At 42.7% G+C, this 21,748-nt stretch overlaps 1 protein-coding gene across 3 annotated transcripts in view; it reads left to right on the top strand.

The window, feature by feature from the left end:
• The window catches only part of CEP128 (centrosomal protein 128), a 423,731-nt gene that overhangs the window by 384,550 nt on the left and 17,433 nt on the right, over window positions 1-21,748 (top strand). For all 3 annotated transcript variants that reach the window (XM_074956067.1, XM_074956068.1, XM_074956066.1), the window contains exons 21-22: window positions 9,622-9,699; window positions 16,688-16,801. In XM_074956067.1, coding sequence (XP_074812168.1) covers window positions 9,622-9,699; window positions 16,688-16,801 — 192 coding nt within the window. The remainder of the gene's footprint in view (window positions 1-9,621; window positions 9,700-16,687; window positions 16,802-21,748) is intronic.

Below are 21,748 nucleotides of genomic sequence, written 5' to 3'. Positions count from 1 at the left end.
GACTCAAAGGCTATGTTAAGGTCCTTAGGGATTTACACTCCAGCTCTCTACCTGAGATCTTATAAATATCAGCCCCAACAGAGACAAAGGTCACAGTCATACTCTATGGACCTACAACCAGAATGTCAGCCTCCTGAAAGATCCCAGTACTTTCGCAGACATCCATCCTTGACTTTCTCTGTTACTTACCTGACAGTCATAGAGGCAGCTGCTTTGATAAGAGTGTTTAGAGACACACCAGAGCTGATCCAAACCCTCTCTTTACCCTCCAGAGCCATCTTGCCCCTTTCCACTGAGCTTGGTCCACTGTTATATCAGACACATGGGTCAGAGACATCATCGACAAGACAATGCTATTCATTTCCACTTTACCCACTACCCACCTCCCTTCCCCTTTCCTCTTCAGAGACCCTTTTGTGATGCTTAGATGTTCAACCCAGACAGTAAGAGGTTGTGTCGCCACCTGCCCTGCAACTCTTGGTTCCTTAAATGTTATGCAGCTGTGGCTCACACCCTGACACTAACAGCCAGCATACAAGCATGCAGGTCACATCCTGGCTTCTACTGCCCAGTCACTTTTTACAGGGTGACCGCAACACCCGCCAGTCCCAAATTTCCCCAAAACCATCTGCCCTGGAGTGTCCAGCTCTCTCGCTGAACACATGCAGAAGTTAAGTTCGCTGCTCCCGTAAAAAGAGAGCACCCCCTGGCTTATTACCTTAACTAGGGTTAACAAACAGTCTGTTTTAATCAAAGCACTGAATTTGTTTATAGAAAACATAAAGCAAGTTTATTAAACAAAAGGTCATAGGTTTAAGTGATAACTAATAAAAGGAATAAAGATAGAAAGTGTTAAAAGAAAACAAAAGTAAAAATACACTTCTAAGAGTAAAACTTAATTATGTGATCCTTGTTCACGATGGTTTCCCTACTTACAGCAACTTTTCCAGCATGACTAGCTGTTGTATCCAGGATCCACCCTTACAGAACCAGAGTGCTGGTTTCTTTGTTCCTTCAAGAGATGGATGCCAAAATGGCTTTCTGTCCTTGTTTATATCTTCCCAAAGTCATTGACCCCGCTTCAAGAGGCAGGAAGGCTTCCTGGAGTTGCAGTCTCCATCCCCATCAAGATTATTAGGTAGTCAGTTTTTCCCCCTTGTTCTCATGATGGCTTTGTCTACCTTGATTGTAGATGTGCCTTCATGGTCTGTGCCTGATAACCAGGTTGGTCAGACAAGTAAATATGCATTCCTGTGTCTAGGGCAGATGGGGCTTATGCATTGCTTGTCAAACACATTTAAAGAACATAATTCTATCACATATTTATAATTCTTTGTGCACATCCTTCACATATATCACACGAATATTAAGGATCAGTGAGTTAGTTTTCCAGTGAGATATTACATGCCACTTTTTGGGTATATATCATAACAACAACATGTTAAGTGTAATGAGTATGTCAGGCCTGACAAGAGTTGCTGACACAGAGTAGTGAACCACCAATGGGCCTCTTGTTTCACACCTCACGACAATCCAATTACATACAGAAGTGGCCTCATTGCTTTATCTCAGCACTTTACAGGTATCACAGGAGTACAAGGGAAAAGGCTTCTAACTCCTGATACTTCATCGTCCCATCCTCAAACAACTCCAAAGCAAATACATACGCCTCCTCAGGTTCAGGATGGTTACACTTGCTTCTGTCATTCCATCTCTCCAGGGTCAGGATTGGTTATTGGCTCTCACCTTACAGGAAGCATCCTTCCACATTCACTTGGCCCCCAGGAAGTACTTGAGATTCATACTGGGGCCAAATCATTATCAGTACAAGGTACTGCTATTTGGACTCTTCAGAACACTGAGAGTCTTTACAAAATATCTAGTCATGGTAACACCCCACTTGATAAGACACTTCCTAAGCAAACAACCAGTGACCAATCATGCATGGTCCCTGTGGAGATCCATCATAAAGTTGAAATTCCATATTTGTGAGATTTCCATGATAGACCAAGGATAATGCCAGAATATCTTTTCCAGGGGGGACAGGAGCCAGAGCTCATTGCCTGATGCCTTCCTTCTGCAGTGGAACCCAGGCCTTCTTTATAACTTTCCATTGATTCCCTTGATTCATCGGGTGATTTCCAAAATCAAAAGAGAACAAACCTCAATCATTCTTGTGGCTTCATACCAAGAGAGATGGCTTTGGATGATACACCTGCTACAGGTATCCTGTCAACTGCCAATGCATCTCCCCCACTCCCTGGATTTGACTGCACAGCACCAGCCTGATAGCCTATCCAGGCGCAAAGTGACTGCATCTGATTAAGTTGCCCAGATGTTAGCTGGGTAAGTAGCACAGACAGGACTGTTCTAGAGAAGTCCAGGAGATCCTGATATAGAGCAGGAAGACATCCACCAAAAGGACTTGTGCATCAAAATGGAAGAGATTCTTGATTTGGACCTCTCCATAGGGCATGGACCTTATGCAGGCTACAGTACCAAAGATCTTCCATTGCTTGCTGCATCTGAAACACTCTGGCCTTATGGTCCACCTTCCAGCAGTCTTTGCTTACCATATGCCAGTACAGTCATGCTTGGTCTTCTCATACCTCAGGGCATTGAAGTTCCTCAAGGTCCTGCTACATACTTATCCACTAATAAGAGAACCTTCTCTTGCCTGGAACCTCAACATTGTCCTCTTGAGATTCATGTGCATTCCCTGTGATCCTCTGTCAGAATACATCTTACTTCAGCTCACTCTGAAGATGGTCACCCTTGATGCTGTCACTTCAGCTAGATGAGTGATTGAGCTCCAAGCACTTCTGGCTGACCCCCTCTACATGATATTTCATAGGTACAAATTGATGTTGTTATCCTTACCCTAAGGTCATCCCCAAGATAGGGTCTCACAGTTCCATCTCAATCAGTCAATCAATTTGCCTGTCTTCTTCCCAATACCCAATTAACATTGAGAGAGAAGTTACAGATGCTCGATGTTTCCAGAGTCTTACTTTACTACATGGACAGAATCAAACTAATCATATTGTCTCCCCATTTATTTCTCGCTATAGCCATCCATTCCAAAGGCCAGGCCACCTTATCACATCTAATATCTAAGTGGATAATGCAACATATCTTTCTGTGTTGCCAGCTGGCTGCTGTACCTCTCCCACTGAACATCAAGGCTCATACCACCAGAGCTCAAGCAACATCCTCTGCCTGCATCAGAAATGTGCCAAATTCTGAAATCTGCAAGGTGGCAACACATAGTAACCCACTAACCTTTGTCAAACATTATGGATTGGACTTAGCCACAAGGGCAGATGCCAAGTTTGGGAGAGCAGTACAACAATCACTGTTCAGCTGATGCAGCTGTTAATGCTTCATCCCACCATCCAGCGAGGGTGCTACTTGCCTATCACATACAGTGGGATCCATGCTGGCATACACTTAAAGGAGAAAGAACACTTACTTACTCTATAGTAAGTGCGGTTATTTGACCAGCCCTCCATTTCCTGCTTTCAGAGACCTCAGTGAACATGGGCTTTGAATTGCAGGGGAACTGATGGAGGATTGCAGCTGCTCCAACTTTGATGTCCTTGCATTGGAGCATGAGAAGCCATGCGGTGCTTGCAAAGCCCCAATGGATACTGCTATTCAATAGACTCTGAACTCATGCTTGTGAGACTTATATGCACTTACAGTGCGATTCGCACTGACAGCAACATCTCAAAGAACCACAGTTACTGTAGGGTAAGTAATCATTCTTTTCTCTGTTTTGGATAAGTTTTGAATATGGCTTTAGTTGAATTATACAGTTGCTGATCCCCTGTTTGGCTGACACCAATACACTGATGAGGGTCACAGAAGACACTTTGTTTTCCTGAGGGAGAGCTATTGCTAATATGCTTTCTATGAGCTGAGCAGATGAACATCCTGGACTTTTTTCCAGATTTTTTTAAATTGAGCAAAAAATAATAATTTTATACCCTGAAGACTACTGTTATTAGACCTAGAAAGTGAGTTTTTGAGCATATGCCACACTTTGTTTTTATTTGTTATATGCAGTTTCACAAAGAGAAACAGTCCTCTGAAAAAGATGAGACAGGCCTGCTTCCCTTTAGAATACTGCCTTGTTTAATCTGTTTATCTGTATAGTTAGGAAACTGTTGCACATTCTATTTTTTGATGTTTTCGTCTTCACATTATAGTAAGGTTTGGTACTACTGAGATTTTAAACTCTCCGGGACAGGAACTGTCTTTTGTTGCGGGTGTACGGTGCAATGCAAATAGCAACAGCTTTCGGGCTGCCATCTGAGTGTGTCTTCCATTGCTCCCTTGTCATTAGAGACCCTTTTATCTCTGTTAGGTGATTGAGGTTTGACTCCAACTATGCTGTTGAAGAACTGCACCTTTTGCTATATTTCAGTCTGATACAGATTGATTCTCTTTGGGAAAAAAGGAGGCTTGTAAAGCCATATTAAATCTCTGTTTGACCAAGGAGGTGTACCTTTTCCTTCCTAATGCTAACCATATAACAGTTTTTATGCATTAGTTATTTTGCTTCTATGACATTTTTGGGTGACCTTTCATCTGATGTAGATTGCAGCCTTCTGGGGCAGACTGCACTAAACATGTAATAGCCCTGCTTAGAGCTATCCACTTGTTTCTTTCTTTGTATCTTGGTAAAATTACAGGTGTCATTGTCACTCTAAAAGCTTGGTCTGGGACCTAGATAGGATGGTCTTGCCGTCTGGTGAGCTGAACTCTCCAGGATGAGCAGCAAAGCTTCCTTAGTTGAAGGCCTTTAGCCCAGTTTGCACAGATTTCAGAGCATGTTGTCATTTGACTTTGTAATTGATTAATTTTGTGTGGCTTTGGGTTTTTGCTTAGTTTTGGTTTATACTTCAGCTTGCAGCAGCAGTAATAAGGTTTATGGTTCTTTGCAGATTAGGAACTAGAGTAAAAGAACCCGATGCAGGGTAATGTACCGGTAATTTATACCTCCATGTGCCAGTGAGACCTCTTCTGCCAAAGGAAGTATTCACTCAAAAAGCAATGTTGCTTCTACGTGTCCTTCAGCAAGTAGCGGAGGGACAGCCTTTGAACTTCCAGAGGAACCTGGTCAGTAGGAAGGCTGAGGAGATGCTCAGTATTATTGCATGCACCATCTAACCTAGCCACATGCCTTCCCTGGATCTTACCACCCACTTGTTTTCAATTGTGCTCAACTTGCTATAGGTTGGATTTGAACCATTGACATAGAGATGAAATGCTGCCTATGTATCCTGCTATTGATTCACTGCCCGAAACGTTCTGCAATATTTAGTAGATATATTTCTACTGCAAAAAATATAAAATTTTAACTATATATATTCTTTGCATAATTCTTAACTGTAAATGTTTCTATTTATGAAAAATGACTGTGGTTCATTCCTCTTTGGGGGGGGGGTGTACATACACACATACTTCTGTTGCAGATTTACAAAATAATATTTTTGTTAAATCCACTTCACTATTATAATTACAATACAAAGAAATTGTAGCTTCTTTCTGCATAATATCACTAAGATATGGCCTATTCTATCCAGCCACACATCAAGTGCTTAAAGAGCTCTGAAAAAAAGTGGGAGGGGATCATGATCCCTACATCTGCCCATCTCCCTGCCCAGTGCTCAATTCTGACCCCAGTGCCCAAATCAATCCTGTCCCTTTAGCCCTCCCATCTATTCTGCCCCCTCCAGCCTCATCTCTGCTCCTCCTGCAGCCCCTGGATTTTTTCACATCCATCTTCTAGGCCTAGTGGGGGGCCTGCAGCAGGGATGCCTTCTGACCCTTCCAGGCTGGGGGGGCAGCTCCAAGCATTCTTCATCCCCCTCTGCCCTTCCCAAGCCTCATGTTTCAGGGAAGAAGAGGGGAGGAGCAGAGGAGCCACGCAGTTGTTCCCAGGAGAGGCTGGGGAGGTGGGAGCGTAGCTGCTCTGAGCTACTGTGCTCTTTCTGCTCTTCCCCTCCTCCATCAGAATGGTGTGGGCTTTTGAGGGGAGGAGCAGCGAGCTCTGCCTGCTTTCTGCACCAGCTCTGATTCGCTTCTGTACTCCAGGAGGTGGGCAAGTAAGTGGTGAAGGCAGCTAGTCATAGAGGGTTTTCTCCAGTTTGTACTAAAAATGTGCACCCTTCAGCAACCCATAAAAAGAAAAGGAGTACTTGTGGCACCTTAGAGACTAATAAATTTATTTGAGCATAAGCTTTCGTGAGCTACAGCTCACTTCATCGGATACATTCAATGGAAAATATAGTGGGGAGATTTTATATACACAGAGAACATGAAACAATGGGTGTTACCATACAGACTGTAACAAGAGTGATCAGGAAAGGTGAGCTATTACCAGCAGGAGGGGGTGGGGTGGGGGGAACCTTTTGTAGTGATAATCAAGTTGGGCCATTTCCAGCAGTTGACAAGAACAGTAGGAGGGGAAATAAACAAGGGGAAATAGTTTTACTTTGTGTAATGACACATCCACTCTCAGTCTTTATTCAAGCCTAAGTTAATTGTGTCCAGTTTGCAATTTAATTCCAATTCAGCAGTCTCTCATTGGAGCCTGTTTTTGAAGTTTTTTTGTTGAAGAATTGCCACTTTTAGGTCTGTAATTGAGTGGCCAAAGAGATTGAAGTGTTCTCCAGCTGGTTTTTGACTGTTATAATTCTTGACGTCTGATTTGTGTCCATTTATTCTTTTATCTAGAGACTGTCCGGTTTGATCAATGTACATGGCAGAGGGGCATTGCTGGCACATAATGGCATATATCACATTGGTAATTGTGCTGGTGAACGAGCCTCTGATAGTGTGGCTGATGTGATTAGGCCCTATGATGGTGTCCCCTGAATAGATATGTGGACACAGTTGGAAATGGGCTTTGTTGCAAGGATAGGTTCCTGGGTTAGTGGTTCTGTTGTGTGGTGTGTGGTTGCTGGTAAGTATTTGCTTCAGGTTGGGGGGCTGTCTGTAAGCAAGGACTGGCCTGTCTCCCAAGATCTGTGAGAGTGATGGGTCGTCCTTCAGGATAGGTTGTAGATCCTTGATGATGTGTTGGAGAGATTTTAGTTGGGGGCTGAAGGTGATGGCTAGTGGCGTTCTGTTATTTTCTTTGTTGGGCCTGTCCTGTAGTAGGTAACTTCTGGGTACTCTTCTGGCTCTGTCAATCTGTTTCTTCACTTCAGCAGATGGGTACTGTGGTTGTAAGAATGCTTGATAGAGATCTTGTAGGTGTTTGTCTCTGTCTGAGGGGTTGGAGCAAATGCGGTTGTATCATAGAGCTTGGCTGTAGACAATGGATCGTGTGGTGTGGTCTGTAAGAAAGTTGGAGGCATGTAGGTAAGTATAGCAGTCAGTAGGTTTCCAGTATAGGGTGGTGTTTATGTGACCATCGCTTATTAGCACCGTAGTGTCCAGGAAGTGGATCTCTTGTGTGGACTGGTCCAAGCTGAGGTTGATGGTGGGATGGAAATTGTTGAAATCATGGTGGAATTCCTCAAGGGCTTCTTTTCCATGGGTCCAGATGATGATGATGTCATCAACGTAGCGCAAGTAGAGTAGGGGCATTAGCGGATGAGAGCTGAGGAAGCGTTGTTCTAAGTCAGCCATAAAAATGTTGGCATACTGTGGGGCCACGCGGGTACCCATAGCAGTGCCGCTGATTTGAAGGTATACATTGTCCCGAAATGTGAAATAGTTATGGGTGAGGACAAAGTCACAAAGTTCAGCCACCAGGTTTGCAGTGACATTATCGGGGATACTGTTCCTGACGGCTTGTAGTCCATCTTTGTGTGGAATGTTGGTGTAGAGGGCTTCTACATCCAAAGTGGCTAGGATGGGTTTTTCAGGAAGATCACCGATGGATTGTAGTTTCCTCAGGAAGTCAGTGGTATCTCAAAGATAGCTGGGGGTGCTGGTAGCGTAGGGCCTGAGGAGGGAGTCTACATAGCCAGACAATCCTGCTGTCAGGGTGCCAGTGCCTGAGATGATGGGGCGTCCAGGATTTCCAGGTTTATGGATCTTGGGTAGCAGATAGAATATCCCTGGTCAGGGTTCCAGGGGTGTGTCTGTGCGGATTTGTTCTTGTGCTTTTACAGGGAGTTTCTTGAGCAAATGGTGTAGTTTCTTTTGGTAACCCTCAGTAGGATCATAGGGTAATGGCTTGTAGAAAGTAGTGTTGGAGAGATGCATAGCAGCCTCTTGTTCATATTCTGACCTATTCATGATGACGACAGCACGTCCTTTGTCAGCCTTTTTGATTATGACGTCAGAGTTGTTTTTGAGGCTGTGGATGGCATTGTGTTCTGCACGGCTGAGGTTATGGGGCAAGTGATGTTGCTTTTCCACAATTTCAGCCCGTGTATGTCAGCAGAAGCACTTTATGTAGAAGTCCAGTCTGTTGTTTCAACCTTCAGGAGGAGTCCACCCAGAATCCTTCTTTTTGTAGTGTTGGTAGGAAGGTCTCTGTGGGTTAGTATGTTCTTCAGAGGTGTGTTGGAAGTATTCAGCAACCCAGTTCATTTCTAGGAAATTTTATTTCCTACGGCTGCAACCTGGAGCATTTCAAGCACGACACAAAACTAACACTCTCATCCAGGTTCTTATCATCTCACATCTCAGTTAGTGCAATGTCCTTTTCTTGCCTCACTCATACCCAGTCAGAATGCTTCTGCAGGGATCATTTTCCTAGCATGTTGCTTTAACCTCATCACCGTTCTCTTTGCTTCCTCCTTCTGGCTCCCTCCTCTCTGTCACATCAAACAAGCTAGTTGTTTGCGCTTTCAGGACCCATCCCTACCCTGCCTATCATCTCTCATTCTGTATCAAAAGATTGACTCTTACCTCATTTGGTCTATGATGCCAGTCTCCATTGTCTGCTTGTTAAATTTTTAAACAAGCTCCGTCATGCTTTCTCCATGCAGCCCTTCACGCTTGACAGGAGCTCCCTGTAAACATCCATAGAGCTATTTCATTCTCCTCCTTCAAAACCCCCTTAAAACTTTCCTTTGTTAGGATGCCTACAAAAGCTGTACAGTGGTTCAGCTGTTGGGGTCCTGAGACCACAACCTATCATGCTGACCAATATTGTCTCATTGTTTTCTTGTATTTGTCAGTATTAATCTGTTGTCTCTTGTCTTAAAATTAGCTTTTAAGGTCTTTGGGGCAGGGACTGTCTTCTGTTTGTACAGAATCTAACACAATAGGGTCTGGGTCTATGTCTCCTAAATGCTATGGCTATGATGATGATGATGGTGATGATGATGATAATTAATAATAAGATGAAAATTAGAAATTACAGCCATTGTGAATAAGAATCATTGCAATCAAGAAATTGATGAAAATTATTTATAGATGCTCATGATAACAGAGCAATTTGTTGACAATTGCATTACTGTTGTCATTTTTAGCTGTAAGTAGCCATTATTTTTACAGTGAGTAGTTTAATGACACAGACACAGATATTTACATAAATCCTGGAGGCTACAACATGTAAAGGGAATTTTAGTGTTTCAGACTTCAGAATAGGGTTGAAAGCATTTATCAAACTTTTATAATGCTTCTTTTTTCTTGTGTTCTATTCTTCAGAGTACCCGAATGGCCTTGGACCATCTAGAGTCTGTTCCTGAGAAACTGAGCCTTTTGGAAGATTTCAGAGATTTTGGAGTGAGAAAGTTTTCACTTGTCTCTCAGTATTTCTGAATTGTTGAGAATAATTGACAACTTCCTGATGTGCAAAGAGAAATCTATTACCTAAAGGACATACAATGAAATCTAAACTACAGTATTCCAATTTTAACTCATATAGTAATAATGGGGTTTATTTCCTACTCTTGAGGAATTAGTTGAAAATCGTGGAATTAGTTTAACTTTATACTGGTAAGGAAATACTGGAATAAGAACAGATTTAAAAATTTTATTAAAGCTAACATTAAAAAAATTATATAATACATAGGTTGGGAAAAGAGTGTTTGTACATCGGGGTATAGTACTTAAATTAGCCACAAATATAAAGTTAGTTTTTAAAAGTTATATGACTACATTATGAAACTTTCAGTTTAGGCAAGCCAAGATAACTGAGTAAACTATTTCAAGTACTGTTGCTATAGTCTTTACTGACTTGTTCAAAATAGGTTGATGTGGTGCCTTTTTTATTAGTGATTACAACTTCTGCATCAATAATTAGAAAGAGGCAGATTATTGTTTGATTTTTGTATAGATATAACATCCTGCAGTTCCCTTGGCAGCGCTATCCAGGATGAGGACTGCTGAGTGCCTGTGCTTTCATAACCCAGGTCATTTATTGATAAGCCTGTGAAAACTGCATAATGAGCATAAAAGCTGTTTGAGAGTCAAGTTTGTTCATTATGTTAGGTAGATACATCCTGATATATTGAGGGGAAAATCAAGCACGAAGTTCAGTATGCCAAATTGATGAACATTGTCACATCATCTTGAACATCAAATGCTATCATTACTTTCTATTAATGTATACTCCAGTGTTTAGGAGTGCAACTCTTACATGCAAAGTGCGTTCTTTGGAAGGTTACAATATGTGTTCCAGATCTTCCACATTCTGTTTGACAGTTCCAAGGTTCAAGAATGACTTAGGTCACAAGGCACCAATTCAGCAAAGCACTTAAGCATGTGCATAAGTTCCACAGAAGCTGATGAGCTTTGCAGAATCAGGTCCCAGCAGAATGAATGTAGTGGTCTCAGTCTCATCCTTAGACTGTTTGCAGCTTTGTGCTATTGGTTTTAGTGGTGTATTAACAGAGAGATTGTTGTGCATGATGAAGGGAAATGCATTAGTAATACAGAACAATGCAATGTAATGGCCAAATCCTGTTTGCTGTACTCAGACAAGTAGTCCCACTGATTTTAATAAGACTACTCTTTTGAGAGAGGTAAGCAGAATTTCACTTTATTTTATGTACTTCACTTCACTTTTTATCTCAGACAAAACAGTTCCTAAAGCACTTTACAGAGTTAAATTGTAGCACAAAAGGGAGAGAGAAGAGAGTTTAGAAATTATATTTGAAGGTTGAAGAGCAATTGATAATTGATTAGCTGTAACGATACGGAGAGGCTGAGTGGGGTTGTAATGCTTACATGCTAACCTGCCATACAACCTGGGTTATAAATTCTTTGGCTTACACAGCCCTTGCCATCATCTTTTGCATGTGAAGCACTACACAACTTTTTGGCATTGTAGGAATAATAATGGGTCAAATCATAAAGTCCTTCAGATTTTACTCAGTTACTTGATGATTTCAATAAGAATTTTGATTGTGTAAGGACTTTAGGATTTCAACAAATAATAACAACAACAGTAATACAGTTAGCTCTTATTTAACCATCATCAGTAATAATTCACTTTGAACACTGCAATTAAATCCATTCATCCCGGTTTTTAACATATCTTTCCAACAAATCCAGAGAAGTAAGTAGAAATAGCTGATGTTTGCAGTAAATCTCCTGTATAGTTTCTATACTTGGTTTCTGACCCAATACCTAGAAAAGTGTGGTTTTTTCACAGCACAGCTGTCAAATAAAGATATATGGTTGTCTTGACTCATGGGGACATACTGACAGTGTTAAGAGAGAGCCTGTCAAGGCTGGTAAGCCTACAATTAGATCTTTTGGGGCTTAATGGCTAAATTGCTGTGCTGTAATTCTTTTACATTTATGAGAGCCACACAAAATTAGGAAATTCTATTCTGAAAACCTGTTGTTGTTTTCGAAAGGAGAGTTGGGAACCCAATAGCTCAAACAGACTTTTAAATCTGAATTATTTAAAACATCCATCAGTGAAAATGCATATTAATTTTCATTTATTTTCTATATAGAATCTTTCATACTGAGAGATCCACAAGCACTGCACACATTATGTTTATGGGAGACACTGTATTCTGGTCTTTAAAGCACAAGGCTGTGAGTTAGGAGACCTTGGGGCTGATTCAGACTTCATCTTGGTTTTACATCGGTGTATGTCTGTTGTCTTCAGTCGAGCTCTGATTAGAGCTGGGTGAATAACTGATTTTTTTGGTTCATTGGCAGTTCCTCCTTCTGATGTGGAACAGGAATTTGAACTTGGGTTTCATGCATTGCAGGAGAGCACCCTAGCCACTGAACTATAGGATATTCTGGTCTTTCTTAGTCTCTCCTGTTGAAGTTCTTCCACTTTTGATGAATAATTAACTAGTAATTGGAGTAGGGACTTGAACTAGAGTCTTCTATATCTTAGGGGAGTGTCCTAACCACCAAGCTATAGAGTAATTCTCACATTTTTTCACTGGCCCAATGACTATTCATTGTCATTCATAGTAACAATTCATAGTATTTCATAATTTGTTTATAAAAAGTGGAACACCTTCAGTGGGAGAGAGTGAGAGACCCATAACAGAATATCCCATAGCCTAATGGTTAGGCTGTCTCTTGCAAGTTGGGGCTACTCTAGTTAAAATCCCTTCTCCACATTAGGTGGAGGGGGGGAATTGAACCTGGGGCCACATCCCACATGATTGTACTAACCACTGGGCTAAAAATTATGAAGAAGTGCACCAGCAACACCACAACCACCACCTCCTCTGGTAGTTTTGTGAATGGCACCTTACGTTCCAAATATGTTTGGCAAATTCAAATCAAATTTGCAAATAGTTTCGGTTCGGCCCAAACTGTATTTTTTGGTGAATAAACTATTTGCTCTGAAAATTTTGCTCTAGCTCTAGTTCTGATATACCCCAGCATGAGTAAGATCAGCATCAGACTCCTGAGCTCTAATCCTGGCAATGTGATTTGGGGCAAGAAACTGCACCTCTCTGTGCCTCACTTTCCTTGTCTGTTAAGTGAAGCTGATGATACCTATCTCACAGAGGAGTTGGAGTGGTTGGGCAATTAGTATTTGTAAAGCACTGTGGGATTACCAAAGGGAAAAGCATTCATTCCAATTATTGTTTTTTTATATTTACTCACATCAGCACTGAAATGTAGCCAGTGTTGGGGTGGGGAGCAAACCCTTCTGCACAAAATGTGAAGAGGGAAAATTTTAGGGAGAGTCACCAGGGCAGACTTTTCAGACAAGTGAAATAAGTTGGGTAATATCCACATAGAACAGACAGGACCTCCATTTTTAAGGTCCTTTCTGAAGAGCCTCTACCCAGTAAACTTGGTGGAACTCATGTGGTCCAGGGAAAATTAGGGTTTTTTTTTAAAGTGTAGCTGTGCTCTGAAAAGTGACATTATAAAAATGGCTTTGTGGGGTTCTATGTATGTTGTTTCTCAGTCACTTCATAACAAATTTACCGAGTTTACAAATCTGATTTTTTTTTTGTAACTGCCAGCTTTGAAAATTAAACCTGTGTTCTGAATGTGAAATTGAGTTCCTTCTGACTCGTATAATCATCATCATAAGTACTGAAGGTTCTGAGACTGGAACTTAGTTAATAAATCTTTGGGTGAAATGTGTGCCTGATTAGACCCTAGCTTACTCTTCAGTAGCTGTGTTGACTCTGCAAATTCACCTCTGAGTAAAGGTGGGAAAAACTTTGCTTTTTTCAGTCAAGTATGTAGAGAAATAATGAACTTGTGGTGAAATCACTGAATAAGGATTCAAAAGATCTGATTTCACTCCATGCTTTGTCACAGACATCTTGTGTAATTGTGGGCAAGTCATTTAATATCTATGTGTTTCAGCTCCCCATTGGTAAAATGCGGGCAGCATTACTTAATTTCTCCTTCCCTTTGTCTGTTTAGATTTTAAGATATTTGGGGCTGAGGCTGTCTCACTATGGGTTTGTAGAGCACCTAGCACAATAAAGCCACTAGCTTTGGTGAGGATGTATAGTCATGCAAATAATAAATAGTTATAATGATATCATAATTAAGGCTACGATTTAGTCATGGGTACTTTTAGTAAAAGTAAATGGACAGGTCACCGGCAATAAACAAAAAGTCACGGCCTGTGACCTCTCTATGACATATACACATGACTAAATCTTAGCGGGGGGGTGGGAGGGGGTGGCGGCACTGCTTGGGGCAGGGACCCCGGGGGGGCCCGGGGCCAGCTGTACAAGCTGCTTGGCTGCTGTAGCCACCCCCAGGGCCACCCACTCACCGCTGCTTCATCCGTCCCGAGACCGCTGCTGGGGGCCGCAAAGAAGCAGCTGCTCCAGCCGCCCAGGACCGCTACTCAGGCGGTCCCCAAGGTCAGCCGCACTGGCCGCTGCTTGGGGCCGCCCAAACAGTGGCTGGTGCGTCTGGCCCAGGGGCCGCTGCAGCAGTGGCTGGTGCAACTGGCTGCGGGGCTGCCAAGTGGCTGGCTGCAGAGCCGCTCCAGCACCAGCCATTGGGCTGTCCCCAGAGCCACCTGAGCAGCTGGCCCTGGGGTCAGTCACACTGGCCACTGCAGAAGTCACAGAGGTTGTGGAAAGTCAATGAATCCATGACAGACACGGAGCCCTAATCATAATAGATGGACTTTAATTCAAGGAGAACCTCGGTTGAGTAAGCATTTTTGTGTAGCCGTTTTTCTGACCATAAATATCCACCCTTATTTCCCTGACCCAACACCTCAAGAAAGAATGGTTACAAATACTGGATTTTTAAGAAAAATCCTCACATATTTACTAAGAGTGCATTTTCCAAGACAGAGAAGTGCTCTCAAAGGGATATTTCTGCTGTATTACAACTTTATCAGATCCTACAAGCTAAGCAGTGTCGTTCCTGATTTTTATTTGAATGGAGACCTCCAAAGAACATCAAAGTACTGTAGAAAATGGTGGTCGTGGGTCTGTATATAGAATTCTTCCTTCCAAGTCAATCTTCCATGGATTGCAGATACATAATTTAGATCTGCTACTCAGGGTTCAGTCCATATCCAGATTTTTAGTTCCGGCCTATCTCTAGTACTGTATGTCTATATAACCCTGTTTGAAAACTTGCCACTTGGTACAACTTGAAGTACGAATTTCACATTTGAATTTGGCAGCATTTGGTCCCTTATGCTGGAGGTTTTTGATTATTTTATATAGGAAGACAAAATTATATTTATTAAATGTGAGTTCTGTCATGTTTCCTACTTGGTATGCCATGTAGGTGGTGGTTGTCATTTAAATGCTTGAAAATTGTGCTTTTACTGAGTGTTTTCCGACATTAAGCCACAATAACTATCTGACTGCAGTATTATAGAGAGCTAGATTTTTATCCCTTTGCTGTGAAAGTAGGGTTTGATTTGAGGTTCTGTTAGTATTTCAGTTTGAAATGATACATTTGAAAATGATGCTTCCATACTATGGGGAAGAATCTCTCTTCTAGATCCTGCTAAGTACAGCAGAGTCCTAGAATATTACAGCACACTTCCAGCAAATTTCACTTTGCTGTAGGATGAACAAGTTAAGCGCTTCAACACTGTTTTTCTCCTTCCAAGGCTAATGTTAGTTGTCCCCCATATGTCAGTGGGAGGGTGGGGTTGGGCAAAAGTAGGCACTTCACTTTGTAATTATGGTTCACAGCCTCTGTTGCACCCAACTACACTGACTCATTTACGTAGTGCATTGGCTGATTTATCACGTGTCTGTGTTGCATTTTTTTTTCTTTTCATTTCCAAGGCATTGTAAGATAGTACCCTCAGAACATCTTTCTTATTTATTTATGTATTAAGGGAAAGTTACAATAAAACATTAACATACGACATTGTACTTTACTTATTCAGGATCAGGGTAATATTCAAGGAATTTGACTAAAGATTATGGCTTGCTGGCTGGGGAGCCCTCCTCCTCTGAATACTCTAAAAAGGGTGACCACATTTCTAAATACCTATCCTCTTTCTGGAGCTTCTCTTGTGTACATACTTTCTGTGAAAGTTTTTCCATTATAAGGACACTCCATATTTTACTATACCACAATTCCCTAGAAGGAGAAGTCACATTTTTCCAATATTGTGCAATACAAAGTCTAACAATAAAAAATAAATTAATTTATTGTTCCATTTAAAATGTAGATCCTTTACTGGAGCATTAGGTAAACAGATATGGGGATCTCTAGGAAGCTGGCATTTTGTCATGAAGTGAATCTCTTTAATAATTTCCTCTCCAAACTGTCTAATTCCTGGACACAACCACCACATGTGCAAGTATGTTCCCTTTTCCCCACAGCCTCTCCAACAGAGCTCCTCCCTAGCAGCAAAAATATGATGGATCTTAACTGGAGTCATATGCGATCAGTACCGTAATTTATAAAAAAAATTCTTTCTGAGCTACACAAAAGCAGCTGTATCTAAATACCCCTAACTAATTTTGTTTTTCCCCCATGAAAGAAATAAATTGAATTCCATGATATGATTTAGTGTTTGGAGGAAGTTGTAAGGAATCATTGATTAATCGATATTAATTAGCAAGGGGGAAAAAGCCTTTTATTTTTTAATTTGATTGTTTTCATCTTAACATCCGGGTTCTGTAGAGAGCCTCTTACACCTTTATCACCAGCAATGCAATAAAGTTCCTATATTTCTAGCCCTGAATGCCAGTATTTAATCAGCCCTTACTGTTTTGAATGTCTGTTAGTGATACTCTTATTTACACGAGCAGACTAGGTTTCTTTGTTTAGGTACTCTTTCACCTTACAAAAACAGTCAGACCTTTTTATGTGTTTCCAGGAATCTCATCGTCAGAGGGAGATAATTGAAGAGAGATACACTAAATACAAGGAAATTGTGGGCTCTCTACAGCAGCAGCTGGAGGATTCAAAGCGCAGAATCAAAAACTTCAAAGTATGTCTGTCTCCTTTCTCTTGAGTTGTTCCCTCTTGCATTCAGTCACTAGCAGATGCACATTTTATGGAGATTAGCTCAAGTTTCAGGCATTGACTAAAATCCTATATGAGCAATGTTTCTGCTTCAGTTATCAGGCCTCGCCTGCCAAGCGTGCAGCCAAATGGGCCCCAGCTCTGTCAGCATTTATTCCCTAGAAACACCCCTTTGCACTTTTTCTATTTGCTTTCCTTCTGGTCCTCTAACTTAAAAGGTAAATTTAGAGATCTAATTTTCCACAATTCCCCAAGTGAAAAGTACTCTGATCCCAGAGGTGAAAGTAAGCCAGTACACCATACCGGAGCAGCCCGGCTTCCCCAGGGGGCAATTTAAAGGGCCTGGGGCTCCCAGCAGTGGCCTCCAGAGCCCCGTTGCTGGAACCCTGTGGTAGCGGCTGTGGGGCTCCGGCGGCTACTTAAAGGACCGGAGCAGGAGAAGCAGGGGAGCCCTGGGCCCTTTAAATAGCCCCCGGAGCCCCGGTTGCTGCTGCTACCCCGGTGGGGGAGGGGAGAAGGGGGAGCAGAAAGAGTGGGGGGGCACGTACCTCACAGGGTGGGCTGGGGCTGGCTCTGACCCCCTCAGCCCCGCCCCTTCCACCCTAGGCCCCGCCCCTTCCAGGGGCCAGAGCTGGTCCCAGTGTACCAGTAAGTCACTCGACTTACTTTCACCCCTGCCTGATCCCCTCTCTCAGCTACCAATCTTATCTACTTACAGCAAAGTGCTTATTCATAATGTCACTTCTCACTGGTTACACTGCTAATAGCTGCTTCCTTTAACTGGAAATTGAGAATTTCTTGTGGCACAGTGTGTCAGGGCAGCTTCCTGCGCCAGTGAAGAAGGAGTTAAAGAGCTCATGAATCTTTTAAGGATGGGTCCTCAAAAGGGGGGATCCAGGCTCACGCTGGGTGGCATCTGGTAAAAAACTACACTAGAGTACAGAGCTCCCTGGTCCCAGGCAACAGGCTGTCTACTGAGAAAACTGCTTGAGAGCACCAGCCACACTGAGCCCTCTGCTGAAAAAGAGGGACCAGCTTTTCCTTTCTTTTCTTTGTGAATCCCTGGGATTCAGCCGGGGTTGTTTGGACATGCAAGGGATAAGGAGCCCAGATCTTCCTCCCAAGGACTATTGGGCTTTACCCTACATGAGGCTGCAGGGACCCGGCCCATTTGTGAGCCATGGACATCTTTTGCCTTTTTCTTTTGGATTATTTTATCCCCAGCCAGAAGAGGGCAGACTCCTTAGGAGTTATGTATCCCAAGTACATAACACAGACTACAGTCATGCTGCCATCCAGAGAAGGATATCCAAGATAAGAGAGGGGCACCTCCCCCGCTTAACCCAGGGGGCGGTCAGAGAGATACAACTTATCACACACAGAAACAGGCAACAGATGATGGCAAAGACCAAAATAAAACAAAAGGTCCTTACCAATATTCTCACAAAACAACGGAGACAAAATGAAACTTCCTTTCCTTCAACTATTTTTCAGGCCAGTGGTCAAACTCTAGTCAAGGTGCCCATGCTCCTCTTGACCTGCTGCTCACAAACAGGGAAGAACTGGTAGGGGAAGTAGAAGTGGGTGGCAACCGGGCAGCAGTGACCATGTGATGGTCAAGTTCAGGATCCTGACAAAAGGAAGAAAGGAGAGCAGCAGAATATAGACCCTGGACTTCAGAAAAGCAGACTTTGCCCATCAGTCCCCTAAGGGAGTCAGAGTCCCCTGGGAGGCTAATATGAGGGAGAAAGGAGTCCAGGAGAGCTGGCTGTATTTCAAAGAAGCATTGTTAAGGGTGCAGGAACAAACTATCCCGATGTGTAGAAAGAATAGTAAATATGGCAGGCAACCAGTTTGGCTCAACAGAGAAATCTTCAGTGACCTTAAACACAAAAAGGAAGCTTACAAGAAGTGGAAACTTGGACAGATGACTAGGGAGGAGGATAAAAATATTGTTCGAGTATGCAGGGGTTTAATCAGGAAGGCCAAAGGACAATTGGAGTTGCAGCTAGCAACGGATGTGAAGGGTAAAAAGAAGGGTTTCTACAGATATGTTAGCAACAAGAAGAAGGTCCGGGAAAGTGTGTGACCCTTACTGCATGGGGGAGGCAACCTAGTGACAGATGATGTGGAAAAAGCTGAAGTACTCAATGCTTTTTTTGCCTTGGTCTTCACAGACAAGGTCAGCTCCCAGACTGCTGCACTGGGTAGCACAGTACTGGGGGGAGGTGAGCAGCCCTGGTGAAAGAACAGGTTAAGGACTATTTAGTAAAGCAGGACATGCATAAGTCCCTGGGGCCGGATGCAATGCATTGGAGGGTGCAGAAGGAGTTGGCTGATGTGATTGCAGAGCTATTGGCCACTATCTTTGAAAACTTGTGGCAATTGGGGGAGGTCCAGGATGATTAGAAAAAAGCAAATATAATGCCCATATTTAAAAAAGGGAAGAAGGAGATTCTGGGGAACTACAGACCGGTCATCCTCACCTCAGTCACTGGAAAAATCATGGAGCAGGTCCTCAATACATTTTGAAGCACTTAGAGGAGAGGAAGGTGATTAGGAACAATCAACATGGATTCACCAAGGGCAAGTCATGCCTGACCAACCTGATTGCCTTCTATGATGAGATAACTGGCTCTGTGGATAGGGGGAAAGCGGTGGATGTGATATATCTTGACTTTAGCAAAGCTTTTTATACAGTCTCCCACAGTATTCTTGCCAGCAAGTTAAAGAAGTATGGATTGGATGAATGGACAATAAGGTGGATAGAAAGTTGGGTAGATAGTCAGGCTCAATGGGTAGTGATCAACGACTCGATGTCTAGTTGGCAGCCGGTATCAAGTGGAGTGTCCCAGCGGTTGGTCCTGGGGCCGGTTTTGTTCAACATCTTCATTAATGATCTGGATGATGGGATGGATTGCACCCTCAGCAAATTTACAGATGACACTAAGCTGGGGGGAGAGGTAGATATGTTGGAGGGTAGGAATAGGGTCCAGAGTGACCTCGACAAATTGGAGGATTGGGGCAAAAGAAATCTGATGAGGTTCGGCAAGGGCAAGTGCAGAGTCCTACACTTAGGATGGAAGAATCCTACAGGCTGGGGACCAACTGGCTAAGTGGCAGTTCTGCAGAAAAGCACCTGGCGATTACAGTGGATGAGGAGCTGGATATGAGTCAACAGTGTGCCCTTTTTGTCACAAAGGCTAATGACATATCAGGCTGCATTAGTAGGAGCGTTGCCAGCAAATCAAGGGAAGTGATTATTCCCCTCTATTCGGCACTGGTGAGGCCACATCTGGAGTATTTCATCCAGTTTTGCGCCCCCCCCCACTACAGAAAGGATGTGGGCAAATTGGAGGGAGTCCAACGGAGGGCAACGAATATGGTTAGGGGGCTGGGGCACATGACTTACCAAGAGAAGCTGAGGGAACTGGGCTTATGTAGTCTGCAAAAGAGAAGAGTGAGGGTGGATTTGATAGCAGCCTTCAACTACCTGAAGGGGAGTTCCAAAGAGGATGGAGCTAGGCTGTTCTCAGTGGTTGCAGATGACAGAACAAGGACCAATGGTCTCAAGTTGCAGTGGGGGAGTCTAGGTTGGATATTAGGAAACACTATTTCACTAGGAGGGTGGTGAAGCACTGAAATGGGTTACCTAGAGAGGTGGTGGAATCTCCATCCTTAGAGGTTTTAAGGCCCAGCTTGACAAAGCCCTGGCTGGGATGATTTAGTTGGTGTTGGTCCTGCTTTGAGCAGGGGGTTGGACTAGATGATCTCCTGAGGTCTCTTCCAACCCTAATCTTCTATTACTCTATGAAGATTCCAAGCTACGTTCAATGATTTAGTTGTATTTGGGGGGCTTAGTTTTGTTTTGGGGTCGTATGTAATGTCTAATGTCTACAGATTCTGTGCACATAAGCATGGAATTATTTATCTATTTCCTCTGGCAGAAAAATAAGAGAGGTGTTCTGGGCATTGACTTTGCAGCTGACAGTGTTGCTATTAGTAAGAAGCCCGTGACTTCCCTGACATGTCCAAGCTATACTTCTGTAGGGAAGGACTAACAGGAAGTGTGCAAGGCAGCATTCATTTCAGTTCAAGTGCTGGAGATAACCTTCAACTTCCCCCACTTCTCATGTCCCTCCACAGCAGTTATCATAAGCAATTACCAGATTTCGAAACCTGTTGAACTGTTGGCTGGCAGCAAGGCCTGCATCAGCTGAGAGTGTAATGCAATATTGCTCACTGTGCTGGCTTGATCTGAACTTATATTAAGAACCCAATACTTGGCTTATTCCAAAATAATAATTTCCCCTTTCTTTAGACAACAGGAAACATTTCATGGTTTCCCTTTAGTCATTAGGCCTAATTTGGTTTTTGCACAATATTGAGTCTTCTTTGCTGTCACAGCTGTTCCAAATAGAACAGAATGTTCAAAAGCAGGTAACAGAAGGGTGCTAATCTGATTTCAGTGATCAGCGTGGCTTAGTTCAAGAAATCGCTCTTTACTGCTTGCATTTCTTACCATGCACTGAATTGTCTTATCTGCCTCAAATACACTATTGTTTTGCTTCTTTATGTTATTGTTACAATTTATCATTAGCTATTCTATCACTCAGCCTTATGGAAGAGACGGAGATCCAGAGAGATCAAAGTTCCTGCTTGCTAACCGTTTCAATTCACACTTTATATACAGTGCAGTACTCTCACTGTATAAAGTAGCCAAGTATTTGTTAAGTGATAAGGAAGTGTATGTTAAAAGGGAGTTTTTATAAAGAGCTTCTGTGGTGTGCAGTAGCCTTATATCAACCTTTTTACATACAGCTTCTTGCCTGAGTCAGCCTCACTCCTCCTGTATGACCTTCAACCACTTCCTCACCGAACGTACTTCTTTCAGCTTGCTTTCTCACATTAA

The sequence above is a fragment of the Natator depressus genome, chromosome 6 (genome assembly GCF_965152275.1).
Source record: "Natator depressus isolate rNatDep1 chromosome 6, rNatDep2.hap1, whole genome shotgun sequence".
In the NCBI taxonomy this organism is placed as follows: Eukaryota; Metazoa; Chordata; order Testudines; family Cheloniidae; genus Natator; species Natator depressus.
The sequence above is the reverse complement of the archived record's forward strand: the minus strand, read 5'-3'. Positions and strand labels throughout refer to the sequence as shown.